Source organism: Galeopterus variegatus, unplaced genomic scaffold (genome assembly GCF_000696425.1).
Source record: "Galeopterus variegatus unplaced genomic scaffold, G_variegatus-3.0.2 Scaffold2153, whole genome shotgun sequence".
NCBI lineage: Eukaryota > Metazoa > Chordata > Mammalia > Dermoptera > Cynocephalidae > Galeopterus > Galeopterus variegatus.
In genome coordinates this window covers 64,970-82,336 of record NW_007728264.1, presented here as the reverse complement: position 1 = coordinate 82,336, position 17,367 = coordinate 64,970, and the positions used below count along the sequence as shown (strand labels likewise).

The 17,367-nt window shown below is 40.0% G+C and overlaps 1 protein-coding gene across 1 annotated transcript in view; it reads right to left on the bottom strand.

Annotated features, from left to right (window-relative positions):
* LOC103596959 (chromosome-associated kinesin KIF4A) overlaps nucleotides 1-17,367 on the bottom strand; it is an 85,867-nt gene that overhangs the window by 22,547 nt on the left and 45,953 nt on the right. The window contains exons 9-13 of the mRNA XM_008580744.1: nucleotides 9,540-9,643; nucleotides 8,436-8,580; nucleotides 7,596-7,706; nucleotides 1,508-1,591; nucleotides 915-1,028 (exon numbers count right to left, since the gene is read on the bottom strand). Of these exons, the coding sequence (XP_008578966.1) occupies nucleotides 915-1,028; nucleotides 1,508-1,591; nucleotides 7,596-7,706; nucleotides 8,436-8,580; nucleotides 9,540-9,643 (558 nt within the window). The remainder of the gene's footprint in view (nucleotides 1-914; nucleotides 1,029-1,507; nucleotides 1,592-7,595; nucleotides 7,707-8,435; nucleotides 8,581-9,539; nucleotides 9,644-17,367) is intronic.

Genomic DNA, 17,367 nt, shown 5'->3' with positions numbered 1-17,367 from the left:
AATTGTGCTGAATGAAAGTCAGAAAAAAATTACATACTGTATGATTTTATTTTTATAAAATTCTAGAAAATAAAAGTAAATCTATAGTGACAGAAAGCAGATTAATATCAAAATAAAATTGTCCCTATTTGTGGATAACATGATTTACTATGTAGAAAATCCTAAGACTCTAAAAAAAAGCTATGAGAACCAATGGGTGTGTTCAAATGATTGGAAATGGAAATAAAAAATATCACTTGCAATGTCATAAAAATATAAAGTATTCAGGAATATTTGACAAAATATATGCAATATATCTTGCCTGGAATAGGGAGTAGAGGGATAGGCCAGGGAGGGAAGGGACGAATTACAAATGGGTACAAAGAAAATTTTGGCAATGGTGAACATTGTCATCTTGATTGTGGTGGTGATTTTCATGGGTGCATATATGTGTCGAAACTCATCAAATTGCACACTTTAAATAAGTACAATTTATTTAATGTCAGTTATACCTCAATAAAGCTGTTAAAAAAGTAACTGAATCTCGGGGCCGGCCCGTGGCTCACTCGGTAGAGTGCGGTGCTGATAACACCAAGGCCGCGGGTTCGGATCCTATATAGGGATGGCCAGTTTGCTCACTGGCTGAGCATCGTGCTGACAACACCAAGCCAAGGGTTGAGATCCCCTTACCGGTCATCTTTTGAAAAAGAAAAAAAAAAAAAAATTAACTGAATCTCAATAGGGGCAAGGATAGAAAGGGTTCTATACTCCTGGTCTTTAACAACAGTTTGAAGATACTCATATCTTTAGGAAATAAGGCTTTCAGGTAGAACTTCGGTTTTGCAATGTTTACTTCTAAACCAAAAGAAAGCGATTTCCCGTTTTTTCCTATACTCAGCATATGTAAGAGAAATGGCAGTTCAAGCTGTTCATACCTTCACTCGAGCTGCAGTGCCTTCCATTCCACGGTTCTGAGTCTCTTTCCGCTTATCTGCGACCTCCTGTTGTTTTTGGAGAGCATCCTTGAGACGCCTGTTGGCAGCTGCTGCCTAAATAAAAATGGCACATAGTAATGTTGAATAAAGGGTAAAAAGAAGAACACTCTAATATCCAACAAATTAGTAAAGAAAAATAAAAATTATATGGGTTTGAGTTCCTATAGGAACCAGGTTTATAAGTCTTCTGGACATAATACTGGTGAACAGCTACTGCTTTAGAGCTTAGGGGAGGAATACATTTCAACGAAGTTCTGCAGATTAAAAATGTCTGGAAATATCATATATAATAGTATTCTGTGTTTTTTGGGAAAGAATCAAACCCAATTAGAAAAAAAATATCCTTATTTGAATAGTACCATTTTCATCAGGTCTTTATTTGCTCACAATTGATGACATAAATAGGGATCAAGATTTAGGAGCTGCTGGTTAAGACTGGGATCCCTGGTTACTCAGAACACTGGATCATTTAAGGGATATTACTTTGCCTGAAGATGACAATACACTTGACCTAGCAGATTGGATTTTCTTACCTCCTCAGTTTTACGTCTGAGTACATTGGACTGTTTCTGGAAGTTTCTTTCAAGTTTCAGCAGCTCATATTGCCTCTTACGGTCCTGATTAGAAAAAAGTCAGATCTCAATTAGCTAAAATAAAACCTTATAATATAACTAAGGAATATTTTCAGATATCTTTGGTATGTAAGGCTAAATATAATACAGTGAGCTGTCTTCATCTTCTTCTATCAGAGTCAAAAACTGATAGTTCTAGGGGCCGGCCCGGTGGCGCACTGCTACAGTGCGCCACTTGGGAGCAAGGCTGCGTTCCCGCCGAGGGTTCGGATCCCACATACAGACCAGCCGCTCACTGGCTGAGTGAGGTGCGGGCGCAGCACTGAGGGTTGCGATCCCGTTGCCGGTCCCGGTCCGGTACGGGCGCAACACTGAGGCTTGCGATCCGTTGCCGGTCACGAAAAAAGACAAAAAGGAAAAAACAAAACAAAACAAAACAAAAAAACTGGTAGTTCTAGAAACCATGTTTGTATGTAGAAAGAAGGTGGTTTTCTCCTTCAGCCTATTGTTCTGTGGCTAGATTCCTGAAGTCTCAGTCATAAATCAATTATTAGAAAAAATATCATAGAATGTGAGACCTGGAAGAAGCCTTAAAGATCATCTAATGAACAGTCTCTTCCAAACAGGTAGTTACTGACAGAGCTGGGACTCAGTTCTCCTGAAAAGTAGACCAGTACTCTTTCCCCATCAACCCTACCAGTGCATCCATCATAAAACCCAGGTGGCTGGCAAAAAGGAGAAAGTCTATCATATAGCTAACCACCTATTAAATTAAGGTAATCTGCAGCTAAATAAGAGGTTATTCATTCCTGAACAAAACCAGGTTATTGCTATATAAACCCTCTCTGCCCATATTAGAAAATAAAGGACAAGAAATATAGTACTATGGGTTATCGCTTGCTTCAACTAAACACACAATATTAAATGCTTTGATTTCTTGGCCCCTTCCCTATTCTATTAATCCATTAAGTTCTTCCTGGCTTCACTTGTTCCTTATCCAGTCTGGATGGCATAGTCAGCCATTTTAGTCATGTCTTTGCCAGCATACTTCAACAATTCATTTCATTAAACCAATATAATATTCATTGGGCCATCTACTACACACTAGGAACTATGCTACATGTCTGGGATGCAGAGATGAACATGACAGGATTACTACTCTTACAGAAACTGCTAGAGAAGACAAACAACATGCAATACAATTATAATCAAATATGATGTGTGTTGATATGAGAAGTCAAGGGAATTAAAGAAACACAGCCAGGAGATTAAGCTAGTCCAGTGAAAAGAGAAAACCGAACATTCTTCTCACCACCAAATTTCGTAAAAGAGAGGTCTATGTTTAGTACTTCCACTGTCATTACTGTTCACTCCATAATCCTCTTGTAAATAGTTCCTACCATTGTCCTGAAACCTCTTATTGATTAAATTCAATTTTTTTTTTAACAGTTCCTATCTTCTTTGGCTTCTCTCTTAGCATTATTAGCATTCCTAATGAACTTCTCATTCCTAATTCTTCTTCTCCCTTACAAATTTCATTTTCTTCTTTGCATTTTCTTATACATGAAATAAGAAGATTCTCTTCTTAGCCTTCTTTTTCTATATATTCTACATGATTTCATTACTTCTGTGGTTTCAACCTTCACCTCTGTGCAGACAACTCCCTAATTGCTAAGTCCAGCCCAATCTCTCCCTTGCACTCTAGGCTAACATTGTCCAATATCTTCTGGGTCTCTCCATTCCAAAGGTTATTCTCCTAAAACCAATCTTGTCCCTTCAAACTAGCTGTTTCCTCTGACTTCCCAGTTACTCAAACAAATGCTTAGAGTACTTTTTGAGGCTCTACTTTCCATTTCATTTTTTTGAAAGGCAGGATGTGTATTTATTATCATTAAAATCATTCAATAAACAGTAATTGAATGCCCACTATATGCAGTCACTGTTCTAGCAAGTGGGAATACATAAGTGAACAAAACAAAGATCCTTGCCAGTATGGAGTAAACATTCCTGTAGAATGTAACATCATCACTTTACAGATGTTTCCTTTCTTCTTTTAACAGTTTTATTGAGGCGGAATTCACATACCATATAATTCACCCATTTAAAGTATATGACTCAATGGTTTTTGGCATATTCACAGAGTTGATGTAACTATCACCACAATCAATTTTAGAACATTTTCATTACTACAAAAAGAAATCTCGTATTCTTTAGCTATCACCCTGCCTTCTGAAGCCCTAGGCAATCACTAATCTAATTTCTGTCTCTAGATTTGCCTATTCCGGACATTTCACATTAATGTAATCTTATAACGTGGCCTTTTGTGACTAGCTTCTTTCACTTAGCATAATATTTTCAAGGTTCATCCATGTTGTAGCATGTAACAGTATTTCATTCCTTTTTATGGCTGAATAATATTCCATTGTACATATACACCACATTATTTTATGCATTTACCAGTTGATGGACATTTGTTTTTTTCCCACTTTTTGGCTTTACAAATACTGCTATATGTGGAGGACACCAACATTAAAAAAGCCCTGTAGTTTTAGTGGGGCCACAGCCCTGTAGTTCCAGGTATAGCCTAACCTCTTGGTATTGCACATAGAAGTGTTAAGCTTGGGAAAAACAGAAAACTTTCCCAGGACTAAAGTCTCTGTTGTAGATAAAAAATTGTAACACAGCAAAAATGCTTGCTCTAAGGGCAGATGTCCTTGGTGCATCTAAACCTTTATGATGGGAAAGTACAACAATTATCTCATTGTTCTTTTTGTAACCACCTATGTTCCTTTTCTGTATCTTTCTTGTCTGTTGAATAAAAACGGAGAGAAAACCTGATTTGGGGTTATTTCCTAAGAACCCTAATCTCTTAAAGGATTTGCCTGGGAGTAACCACTTTGGGCCTCTCATTGCTCAGGAGAAATGGGCTTTGAGTAATCCTTTGCGTCTCTGTCACCCTGGGAGAGGTGACAGCTCTATGGACATCTGTTTTCATATCTCCTGGGTAGAAAGAACTAAGAGTGGAATTACTGGGTCATATGGTACCTCTGTTTATTTAATCTCTTGAAGAACCACCAAACTGTTTGCCAGAGCAGCTGCACCATTTTCCCATCCCACCAGCAATGTATAAGGTTTCCAGTTTCTCTACATTCTTGTCAGCACTTATTATTATCTGTCTTTTCGATTATAGCCATCCCAGTGGGTGTGAAATGGTATTTCATTGTGGTTTTGATTTGCATTTTCCTGATGGCAAATGACATTGAGCACTGTTTCATGTGCTTATTGCCTTGCCCATTTTAAAACTGGGTTATATTTTTATTATTGAGTTGTAAGATTTCTCCATATATTCTGGATACAAGACCCTTACCAGTTATATCATTTGCAAATATTTTCTCCCATTCTGTGGACTAGCTATTCACTTTCTTGATGGTATTGTTTATAATGCAAAAGCTTTTAATTTTGTCTAATTTAACTCCTTTTTTTTTTTTTGGTCGGTTGTGCTTTAGGTGTCATATCTGAGAAACCACTGCCTAATCCAGTCACAAAGATTAACACCTACATTTTCTTCTAATAGATGTATACTTTTAGCTCTTACATTTAGGTCTTTGTTCTATTTTAATTTTTTTATATGGTGTGAGGCAAGTTCTGACTTCATTATTTTGCATGTGAATATCCATTTGTCCCAGAAACATTTGTTGAAAAAACTATTCTTTCTTCATTGAATTGTCTTGGTACCATTGAAAATCAACTGACCATAAATGTATGAGTTTATTTCTGAACTCTCAATTCTGTTCCACTGATCTATATGTCTCTCCTTACATAGTACTACTACATAGTCTTAATTACTGTAGCTTTGAAGAAAGTTTTGAAATCAGGAAATGTGCATCTTCAAATTTGTTCTTCTTTTTTTTTAAAGATGACCGGTAAGGGGATCTTAACCCGTGGATTGGTGTTGTCAGCACCATGCTCACCCAGTGAGCGAACCGGCCATCCCTATATAGGATCCGAACCCATGGCCTTGGTGTTATCAGCACCGCACTCTCCCGAGTGAGCCACAGGCTGGCCCTGTTCTTCTCTTTAATTGCTTTGAATATATGAATTTTAGGATCAGTTTGTGAATTTTTACTGCTGTTTCACTTACTGTTCTCATAGAGCTACCAGTCTCCTCTTAGTTGCTCACCACCAAAATTTCCATTGTTTTCAACAACACCTTTAGGCCTGAATTTCCCCAGATTCTGTCCCCAAATAAAGTCAGTCCCCTTAGGGAGAGCTACATTCCTATGGTTGTTCCTATGGCCTGCCTCTCCCTGAGACAGAATTTCTGCACAACTGCTTGGGATCTGGGGGCAGGGACTGCAGCCCGTTTCTCTGAGTGGTTCTACAAGTAGGGTACTGGGCAGGGGCACTATACTCTGCTCTTCTTGGCTTGCCTCTCCTCACATGGAATCTATATCCTATGATTAGATAGGTTGATATAATCAGGCCCCTATATTCCTGGCCTTCTGCAGCAAGGGTAAAGCTTCCACCCTATATGAGTGAGCTAGACAGAAGAAGAGAATCCCAGACCTCTTGGCTGTTCTCGCCTGAAATAGAGCTCTGGCAACACACACCTATGGGGAATGAAACATGTTGGAGGCCTGTTCCTACTGGGAAGAAACTATAGCTGCTGACTGGGAGTTGGGAAAGTGGAGAGAGAGATGGTTGTGGCTCAAATGCGACAGATTCTTACTGTTCTTACTAAGATTTAGTAGGTTTTCTTAAATAAATGTTTCTCCATTTCCTGTATTCCCTTAGGACAATTTTCAGAGTCTTTTAATAGTTGTTTTTACAAATTTCATCAGTTGTTGTTTTGCTGGGAAGAGAGTCCACAAAATTCTTCATGCTGCCATTCTGAAAGTGCTTTTCCTCTCCTTATCTCTTGACCCAACACATAACATTCTGGCCAATTCTTCTAAAATTTTCCCCAAATCAATGTTCTTTCCAGTGTGCTTCCCAAGAACACTGTTACTACTCTAATTCATGCCCTTATAATCAATATCTTTTTGACTTGTGTTCTGGCCTCTAGTTTCTCACTATTTCAGTTTGTTCTACACATTACTCCCAGATACATCTTTCTAAAGCAGTATTTTGCTGATAACACTTTGTTTCTCAAAAACCCCTAAGAATCTTTACATTATTAACAGAATAAAGTTCAAACATCTTGGATCTTTAATAATCCACCTTCAATTTGCCTTTCCAACAGAATCTTCTACTACTATCCTTCATCCTACCTGGACCATTCACCATTCCTTGAATATGTCTACAAAGTTGTTATCTCTGTACAGAACTAAGACCACCAGAGGTGGGAAAAGGGGGAAGGAGAGGGGAGGTGGAGAGAAACTGGTAAAGGGCTACAAAAATAATTATATTGTGTAACGTTGAATATACTAATTATCCTGACTTGAGCATCACATATTGCACACAAGTATGAATATTCGACACTGTACCCCACAAATATGTATAATCAATTATGTTTCGATACAAAAAGATAAAATTTAAAATAAATAAATAGAGGGAGAGAGAGAGATAGAGAGAGAGAGAGAAAGATAAAGTTGTCATCTCTGTCTTTGCTACTATTGTTCCATCTATCTGGAATGCTTATACTTAACTCTATCAAAATCCTCCCTATTATTGAGGGCCTGTTCGGTATCATCTTTTCATTCCAACTGGAAGTGTGCTTTCCTTTCTCTTAGCTATTCTGGTATTTTATAACATTCTTAAAGCCCAGATCTCTTTATTCCTTATATTTGAGAAATCCATGTGTATTATTGCCTTCCCCTTAAGACAAGGCATTTTTCAAAGGCAGAGATCATATACTACTCATCTCTCTATTTCCCATGGTACCTAGTCGACAGTACCTTGCACATAGTAGACATTTAATACAATACTGTTAAATTCACGAATATGTCACATTTTTGGAGATACCACGTTTGAAGAGAAGCTTCAATATTGTTAGTCAGCCCAGAGAAGGGTTTATCAGCTAGGTCTTTGAGAATTTTTAGTTACTTACACGTTCTTTTAACTGGATTACTTCTTTGTCTTTTTGTTGCTTCCACTGTCTAAACCTCTCAGCATCCTCTTTCATCTGACGCATTAACTGTACCCGCTGATTTTTCATCATCTGTAAAAACAAAAACCAGTATAAGTATTAGTCCTCTGAATTTTATTCTAGGCCAATGTGCAGATGAATAGACTTACCATTAAGAAAGGAGAAACTCGAGCCAAGATGAGAAGGCCACCAACATATTTTCTGATTAGGCTTGCAATACCCCTTGCTATGTTTGCATAGGGTTTCCAAGTATAGAGTACACAAATAGACATTATGAAAAAAATAAAAGAAAAATGTACCTAGAAGCTAAATTCAGCCCTAAATTCACTATATATAAATGAAATTTCAAGGAAATATCTACTAAGCCTCAAGGACAAATCCATCTAGCAACCACTGTATTCTAAAAGTTTCAGTACAAGTGGCCTATAATCACCACTTTGTGGATGTTACAAGTTGAAAATTCAAAAACTGAGAATTTTCTCTAGGTGCCTGTCATCTTGCTATGAAATTATGCCAAAACAGCATGGAAGGTGATCAGGATATCACCACTAAATACTGAGATTTTGTTCTTTGGGTTCAGAGAATCTAACATTAAACTCTGAATGTCAAAGCAAGGTTTTATTATCAGATGACTACCATCATCATGTCCTGCAAAAGGGATATTTGTGGAGATTCACACACTTCAATGATTGTTTTGCCTGCTAGTTTCTCACCTGAAAACACCTCTGTAGCATAATTCTAAACAGAACATCTGTGTTTGTAAGTTCCAATGGGGTAAATGCAAGGATGAGATTTTATTACCCATATCTCCTGGTTTAGTTTGGAGACAGTATGCTCTGTGGATTCCTTCAGCTTCAGAAGTTTGGACTGTTCATTCAGTTTTTTCTTCAGATCAGCTATTTGAGCCTCCAGCTCCTGGAGACGTTTGCGGCGGCGCTCACTCAACCTAAACACAGATGCTTGTAGGAGTGAAGACTACCAGCAACAAAGCCTGACTTCAAAAGACATAATACTAGACTCCCAGGTTCACAACGCTGACATATATAAAATAGGTGACTAGTCACATAGCCATCTTTAAAATAACAAATACCACCCAAGCAACAAAAACTGTCTCAATAATGGGAGCTTAATACAAATAGTAAAACAACAAAATTTTCTGAGTATGCAATAATGCAATTGCCTTAATACACTCCTCCCTCACCACTTGTGTCCAAAAAATGGTTCTTTTAAGGCATGTCACTTCACTTTAGCTGTAAGGAATAATTCTGTCAATTATTACACAAGTCTGAGATAGTAAACATTAAGCATAACTTTTAAGAACATGAGCTTTAGACTCAACAGAGAGAGAAAACAGAGTCACCGAGTAAAAAGAAGGTAGAATAGCCAATAAGACAGAGGTCTGGTCGAGAGTAGGATGCATGGCTATCTGTCTTGGTTTTCTTCTCAACTGTAATAGATACTTAGACTGATTTTTTAATCACTAGCCTGGACATTAATGCTATGCACAAGCTAATTTACCATCTGTATAGGGACAAGGAAACTATTGCTGTGAAGGAGGTCTCATAATCTTTCAAAGGCCAACTCAAATGTTCACTTTTTGTAAAGCCTTCCCTGATCATGCCATCCTGAATTGATATATCCTGACTCTGAACTCTTAATGCAATTACTGCCTAAGAAATTTATTTATTTGGTTACTAATCAAGTGCTCTGTCATGGCATTTTTTACTGTCATTCTCAGATGTTACTTAAAATCTTGATTACTTAACCTTTCTTATGTTTAGGTCTCCTCTCCACAAGTAGGCTTAAATCCTTTGGGGGCAGTAAATGGGTCTTCTACTTCTCTATTCCCTCTAAAACTCTTCACACATAGAAGGAACTTGACATAACATTTGACTTTATTCTTACTTTGCTTGGTTGACATCTTTCTTTGCTGTCTGAAGTTCAAGAACCAATTCTTCCTTTTCCTTTTGCAGACTGATGACTTCCAATTCTAGATTTTTAATGTTATCCTAGAAAGGTTAGAGAGAAAGAAAGCATTACATAGCACAAGAAGAAAATTGCTTCAACATTCCATGTCTCGAGGAACTATGCATTGTTTTGCCACTTTCATTGCACACTAAAAACATTTGTTCTTGATTTGATGGAAATTAATGTTATGTAGCAGAAAAGTATGGACTTGGAATCCAAAGGCTTGGATTTGAATCTTGACTGCAACACTTACTATTTAAGTATTCTAAGGAAAGTTACTTCATCTCTTTTAGTCTTAGTTTCTGTGCAGAAAAGAGTTAATATAGCAGGCCTGAGATTGCTATCCTTAAAAAGACCTGCTTGCAAGGTTGGCCCTTGGTTCATGTTTGGGAACTTAGATTTTGGAAGGGTTCCCACCATTCTCTAACTGATAAAAGAGTGGGCCACTATGCCTAAACTGTGCAAATAATATGATTTATCCTGAATATCTGCCTTCTTTCTGGGAGTCTAGAATTTTGGTATGTACAATGCAGAGAATGCTGACCCCTGGTAAAAGTCCTGGACTCCTAGGCTCAGGGGCACTTCTCCGGCAGACAACATTCCACACATGTTGTCATAACCCATTACTGGAGGAGAGAAGTGCTTCCTGTGTGACTCCACTGGAACAAAATTCTTAGAAGCTTATGCCTGGTTTCCTACAGACTTTGCCCATGTGCCTGTCCCTTTGCTGATTTTTCTTTGTATCCTTTCATTGTAATAAATCTTAACTGTGAATATGACTATATGCTGAGTCCTGTGAGTCCTCCTAGTGAATCTTCAGACCGAGGGGTAGTCTTGGGGACTCATGAGAGTTTCCCTATCTATGTAATAATTAATAATAACACTTACTTCACAGGGTTGTTGGGAAGAACAAATAAAATAAAAAGGTAAAGACATTTTGTAAACTTTAAAGAACTGTACAAATATTCTTATATTTAGAACTTTCAAACTTACCTACTCAATAGCAACTGCAGTTCTGCATGCATTTAGGAAATGAATTCTAGCAACTGAAATTTGTCAATTTCCAAGATTGGGAAAACCCAATGAACAGAGTCCATCTTGTTCTCATAAGCAAAAAAGATTAAAAAATAATTGGCTGAATAAGTGGTTGGCAGCCAAGATTATATGCAGGCCCTAGACCAGCATTAGATTGACACAAAGGAGCTGAGGCAGGTTAGGTGGGGATACATCAGAGTTTTCTAAATAGGCTACAGCTGTTTTCAAGCAATCTACTGAGCCACTTCAGCATAACCAATGAAAATCAATCTCATGGCTTTATAGTTACTCTGTGTATTTAAACTGGTCAATAATGTGTGTGTGTATATGCATTCTTTTTTTCCCCATTTATTTATTTTTTATTATGAATATTCATAGATACAAATTACCAGAAATTGCTTTTGTACCCTGCATTCTTTATATTTATTTTTACTTATAGAAGTAACATGAATATACATTCTTGTAAAAAAAAAAAAAAATTTAGATAATACATATAAAGGTCAAGTTCCCTTGACTGCCTCACCCCTGCCAAAATTCCAGTATCCTCTCCAGAAGTAAACCACTGTTAACAGTTTGGTGAAGATCTTCCAGACACTTTTTACTACATATTACACATCTAGACATTTACATATATAGAAATGTATATTACATAATATTATATATTACACATTAAATATACATTAAATATATAAAATATAGAGTATATATTACATATATAAATGTCTAGAATATATATAATAAATATATAAAAATAATATATAGGGCCGGCCCGGTGGCGCACTGGATAGTGCGCCGCTTGGGAAGCGCGGCGGCGCTCCCGCCCGAGGGTTCGGATCCCACATACAGACCGGTTCCCGCTCACTGGCTGAGCGAGGCACGGGAGCAGCGCCGAGGGTTGCAATCCCGTTGCCGGTCCCCGGTCCGGTGCGGGGGCAACACTGAGGGTTGCGATCCGTTGCCGGACACGGAAAAAGACAAAAAAAAATAAATAAATAAAAAAATAAAAATAATATATAGAGTATATACACACACACACGCATATATATTTGTGTGTGTGTGTGAATTAAAATGTGTGTTAAGCATAAATAGAATTTCCAACAATCCCCCTACTGGGTATATTCTCAAAGGAAATGAAGTTAGTATGTCAAAGAGATATCTGCACTCCCATGTTTTATTGTGGCACAACTTACAATAGCTAAGATATGGAATTAACGTAAGTGTCTAACAACGGATAAATGGATAAAAAAAAATGTGGTATATATACACAATGAAATATTATTCCACCACAGAAAAGAATAAAATCCTGTCATTTGTAGCAACATGAATGGACTTGGAGATCATTATGTTAAGTGAAGTAAGCCAGGCACAGAAAGACAAATACCATATGACCCCACTCATATGTGGAATCTAAGAAAAAAAAAAGTTGATATTATAGAGGCAGAGAATAGAACAGTGGTTACCAGCAACTGGGGAAGGGAAGGCGGGGGGAGGGAAAATGGAGAGGCTGGCCAATGGGTACAGAATTACAATTAGATAGAAGGAATAAGTTCTGGTGTTCTGTGGCACAATAGGGTGACTATGGTTAACAGTTAAGTTTTGTATATTACATAATAGATAGAGGAGAGGCTTTTGAATGTTTTTACCACAAAGAAATGATACATGCATGAGGTGGTGGATACATTAACTACCCTAATCTGATTATTATACCACAAATATATGTATCTAAATATCAGATTGTACTCCATAAGTGTGTACAATTACAATGTGTAAGTTAAAATAAAATAAAATAAAATGGAGACAATGAAAACAAAAAAACATAAACAGAATTATACTATATGTATATATTATTCTGTAACTTGCGTTTTTTTACTTAATCGGTCTTAGAGATTTATTTGTATCAGTGAATACAGAGCCACCTCATTCTTTTTTTTTATCATAATGAAATATTTGTGTACATGCCTTCTGTACACATGTACACATGCCTTCTGTACACATGTACAAGGTTTTACTAGAGAGAAGTGGAGTTACAGGGTCACGAGGGTACACATTTTAATTTAACAGATACTGCCATCTAAAGTGGCTATCCCAATTTCCACTCTCACCAGCTATGTGTGAGAGTACTTGTTTCCCTGCACATTTGTCAATATTTGATATTACTACACTCCAAAATTGTTACCAATCTGATGGGTGAAAAATAGTATCTCTTCATTGCATATGCCACATTTAGTTAGCAATTGTTTCACCAACTCCATATGGGGAATTATTTAAATATTTGATTCGTGGTTTACTACAATTCATGATAATCTTCATTGATTAGAACCTATGCCTCCTCCAATTTTTCTATGACAATTCCTCATAGTAATAGAAAAAATACCATTTAGTATGAAAATTGCACTTATTTCTTAGAAAAAGAGAGGTGGTGATTCACATATGATTAAAAGGATTGTTTACATTAAGAATTTATTTCTTCTTAACTTTTAGGTTTGGAAGCTCAAGCTTATTTGATTCCAAGGTGCTGGGAAAATAAAACAGTTTGGTCAGGGCCCTTGCCCTGGGTCCAGTTGGGTGTGGTTTTAGAACATCCTTTGCAAGCAAATTGTGTGTGTGTGTGTGTGTGTGTGTAGTTAGTGCGCATGTGCACCAATGTATCTTTTTGTTGCTATTCTTGTGTTCTTCAGAAAGAGAGAGAGTAGTTTGAGTGAAGCAGGCGGGCAGGCATCTGCCTCAGGCGTCTGCCTGGTTGGTCATGCTTTCCAACCTATGGCTCCAAGGACCTTTTGGCCAGTTACCTAGCTCATAGACCTGCACGTGTGGGGTCTGGTAACCCAGCCTGGCATGTGTGGGGTTTGGTGACCCAGCCTGGCGTATGAAGGATTTGTGACCCATTCTGGACAATAGGCTTGAGGGGTCTGGGGGCTCTAGACCCAGCCTTAGCTCGACCATCGGCCCAGTCAGTGCAGGATTACCAGCAGGTAAAAGAGCCTGACAACTGGCGTGGTCGTGTAGTTAGACAATTGGCATCATGAACAGGATTAAGAGTGCTACAACTGGCGATGTCAACAGGATTCCAGACATTAGCCTTAGCCATAGCTTAGCAGAGCCCCACAATTGGCGTAGTCTGCGACAGGATTCTGAGCAGGTACAGGAGCCAAAAGTCCTTGGAAGAAGGGGGAAATGTGGCTACTTGTGAATATGCTCTGCCCTATGGCCACCTTCCTGTTGACTGGGATCTGGTTGCTGCACAGTGTACTGCAAGGCAGCATAGACCAGGTACTACAATGCAAAACCCCTTGGGAAGGGGAGGGAATGTGGCTGTCCTTGAGCATGTGGTGCCCGGTGGCCACTTTTCTGCTGACCGGAGCCTGGCTATTGCTCAGTATGCTGCAAACTGATCGAGATTTGCGGCAGAAAGCAGAGGTGTTGGAAGCAAGGATAAATGTCCTGAAGGACAGCGTGCAGTGATTGGCCACTCCTGCCTCTCATGCCAAGGAAGACGACCAATCCAGTGGTAAGTTGGGGAAAACCCATGCATCTCCAGGCACGACCTGTTGTGCACGAGAAATTGAGACAGTAAAGCAGCAGAAACAGGGAGAGCCCCTGGCTGCTTGGCGGCTGCAGCTATGAGACCTAGGGGTGGATGATGGAGCGTGCTCTAGAGACTATGCAGTAAACGCATGTTGCATTTGTCTGAAGCCAAAAGGCTTGGAGGGTGCCACTTAAACCTGATGGCCAGCTGGGTACCATAAAACCCGAGAAAAGAGTGCCACATGCAGATGGGCAGATGACCCAAGGACAAGTGCCCCTGCAGAATTTCAAGCATGTTTTTACCTGTTGAAAAGGTGGAAAAATCAGTCTCCCTTACTATGTGCCTGTCTCGGTGGCAGCAGTCACAGGAAAGCAGATATGCACAGGGGCAGGACAGCCACTCCTTGATGGACTGGGAAAATGCAGCTGTTTGAAATGCATGGGTGAATGCTGCTGAACTGCCTGAGACTGAGTGAGTAGCCGATGTAAGCCGAGCTGATTGAAGTAATTCTAAAGCCAGAATGTAAAAGTGGAGAGCAGGAGAAAAATGCAAGGGTGAAGCCCATAAACTGTTTGCTAAAGACATTATCTTGGAGGTGAGGCAGCCAGATGCTAAGAGCCAAGACAATGGGGAAAAAAGCCCTAAGAGCATTTGAGAAGTCTCGATGGGGGCCCCCACCCATCACAGGCCCTGAGGGCATTTGAGAAGTTTGGGAGAGTACCCCTCCCATCCTAGGAGAACTGACTTTGTCCCAGAGGGCAGACCTGAGGTGTCATTGCCTTCAGCAAACTGCTCCCTGCGTCCAAGCTGCTCTGGCTGGAGCAATGCTGCCTCAGCACCTCCAAGGAGCAAAAGCCAAAAACCTTGGTGGTGGCTGGTGGTGTTCACGTTGTGTTAAGTTTGCAAGCCAGCAGTATGTGAGAGCAGTGGAGGCGTGGCAGCCTTCACCTAGATTTTGGAAGATGTATAAATAAGCTGGGGGACTAAGGCAGAGACCTGCTGCAGGGGTGGAGCCGCTGCGGAGGTCATCTATGGAGTAATGTGGAGCAGAAAAGTGGGGTTGGAGCCCCCACAGAGAACCCCCGCCAAGGAAATGCCAGGATGGGGGGACTGCCACCAGGAGCCCAGAACTGTGGGCTGCTGGCAATGTGCAGTGCCAGCCTGGAAAAGCTGCAGGCACCAGGCAGCTCAATGGTCTGCACTTGGCAGAGTTGTAGGAGCAAGGTTGCCAAATGCTTTAGGGGTCCACATGCCCCAGTGTGCTTAATGTTTGCCCTGTTTGGGTTTTGGATTTGTTTGGACACTGTTTTCCTTTCTTTTCCTCCCTTTTGGAATGGGAATGTGTACCCAATGTCTGTCCCACTGTATCCTGGAAGTAGATAAACTTGTTTTTGACTCTTTACAGGTTCACGGCTGGAAGGACTTTTGCCTTTGGTCTCAGAGGGGACTTTGGACTTTTGAATTGGTACTGCAACAAGCTGAAGGCTTGCGGAACTGGGATGGAATGTGTAATATGTATATGTAAGGGTCATTTATCCTCATTGAGGGAACATTGCAGAGGATTCTGAAGGCGTGGATTGTGCAGCAAGGACCCTGAAGGGGTGGATTTTTGGGAAAATGGAATAGTTTGGTCAGGGCCCTCGCCTTGGGTCCAGTTGGGTGTGGTTTTAGCACATCTTTTGTAAGCAAATTGTGTGTGTGTGTGTGTGTGTGTGTGTAGTTAGTGTGCATGTGAGCCAATGTATCTTTTTAGTTTTGCTGCTATTCTTGTGTTCTTCAGAGAGAGAGAGTTTTAGTGAAGCAGGCAGGCAGGCATCTGCCTCAGGTGTCTGCCTGGCGTGGCCATGCTTTCCAACCTATGGCTCCAAGGACCTTTTGGCTAGTTACCTAGCTCATAGACCTGCACGTGTGGGGTCTGGTGACCCAGCTTGGCATATGAAGGGTTTGTGACCCAGTCTGGACAATGCGCTTGAGGGGTCTGGGGGCTCCAGACCTAGCCTTAGCTCGACAGTTGGCCCAGCTGGTGCAGGATTACCAGCAGGTAAAAGAGCCTGACAACTGGCGTGGTCGTGTAGCTAGACAATTGGCGTCACGAATAGGATTAAGAGCGTTACACAAGGGGAAAAGGACCAGATATCTTACTACAATTATAGTTATAGCTCATTACTAGCACCTCCTTATAGGGTTAGAAATACATTGGGCGAACATATGTCCCCATGTTTCTAGGCAAGAGTACAAGAAGAAAGGAATAATTTCTCAGCCTTACCAGTAATCCTTTATTTATCCTGGAAAAGCCAAAGTACATTTGACCTAAAAAAAAGGCTGCACTGTATGTCCTGTTAACATGGACAACTGAGCTACATATTTAACTTGCTCCCTCCTGAAATCCCACTAAAATGACCCAAAAAAGGGGTAAAAATCAGCAAGAATGAAGGGAGGAGAGCAGTCAAGAGATATCAACAGACTTTTGGAAGAGGAAAACAGCTGGATAAATGGTAACTGACTTTCAGAATGAAAAAGCTAAAATATAACTCCTACACGACAAATGCCAAGAAGCAGCAAGCCAATTTGTACCATAGAACCACTGAGAGGAGGAGCAGAGGCTTCCTTTCTGGAGAGGCTGAATCTGACAGGCTAGACTTACAGACACCAGATACAGCTAATGGCAGGGATGAAGTATCACACTGTTGACAGTCATTAAATAAAAGTCTGCATAGGACTGAGAGACTCCAACTCTCTTATTTTCTCTGGGTTACCAGAATGATGGCATACCACCACTCTGTCCATGCAACTCTAAGCAGGAGAACGAAAGATTTCTTTCTCAAAGATGACTGGTAACGGGATCTTAACCCTTGATTTGGTGGTGTCAGCACCATGCTCTCCCAAGTGAGCTATCCGGCCATCCCTATATAGGGATCCAAACTTGTGGCCTTGGTGTTATCAGCACCACACTCTCCCAAGTGAGCCACAGGCCGGCCTTAATAAAAGATTTCTTAATTGGAAACTGACTAGCCCAAGGGAAACCCATGCATATAGAACTTCCTATTGGCTTTTAGTTTTCTTTTTTTTTTTAAATATGAATCGACAGCCAAGGTTCCCCCTATCTTGAATATCTTTTTAAAAAACCAACAGTACGGGGCCGGCCCGGTGGCGCACTGCTACAGTGCGCCGCTTGGGAGCGCGGTAGCGCTCCCGCCGAGGGGT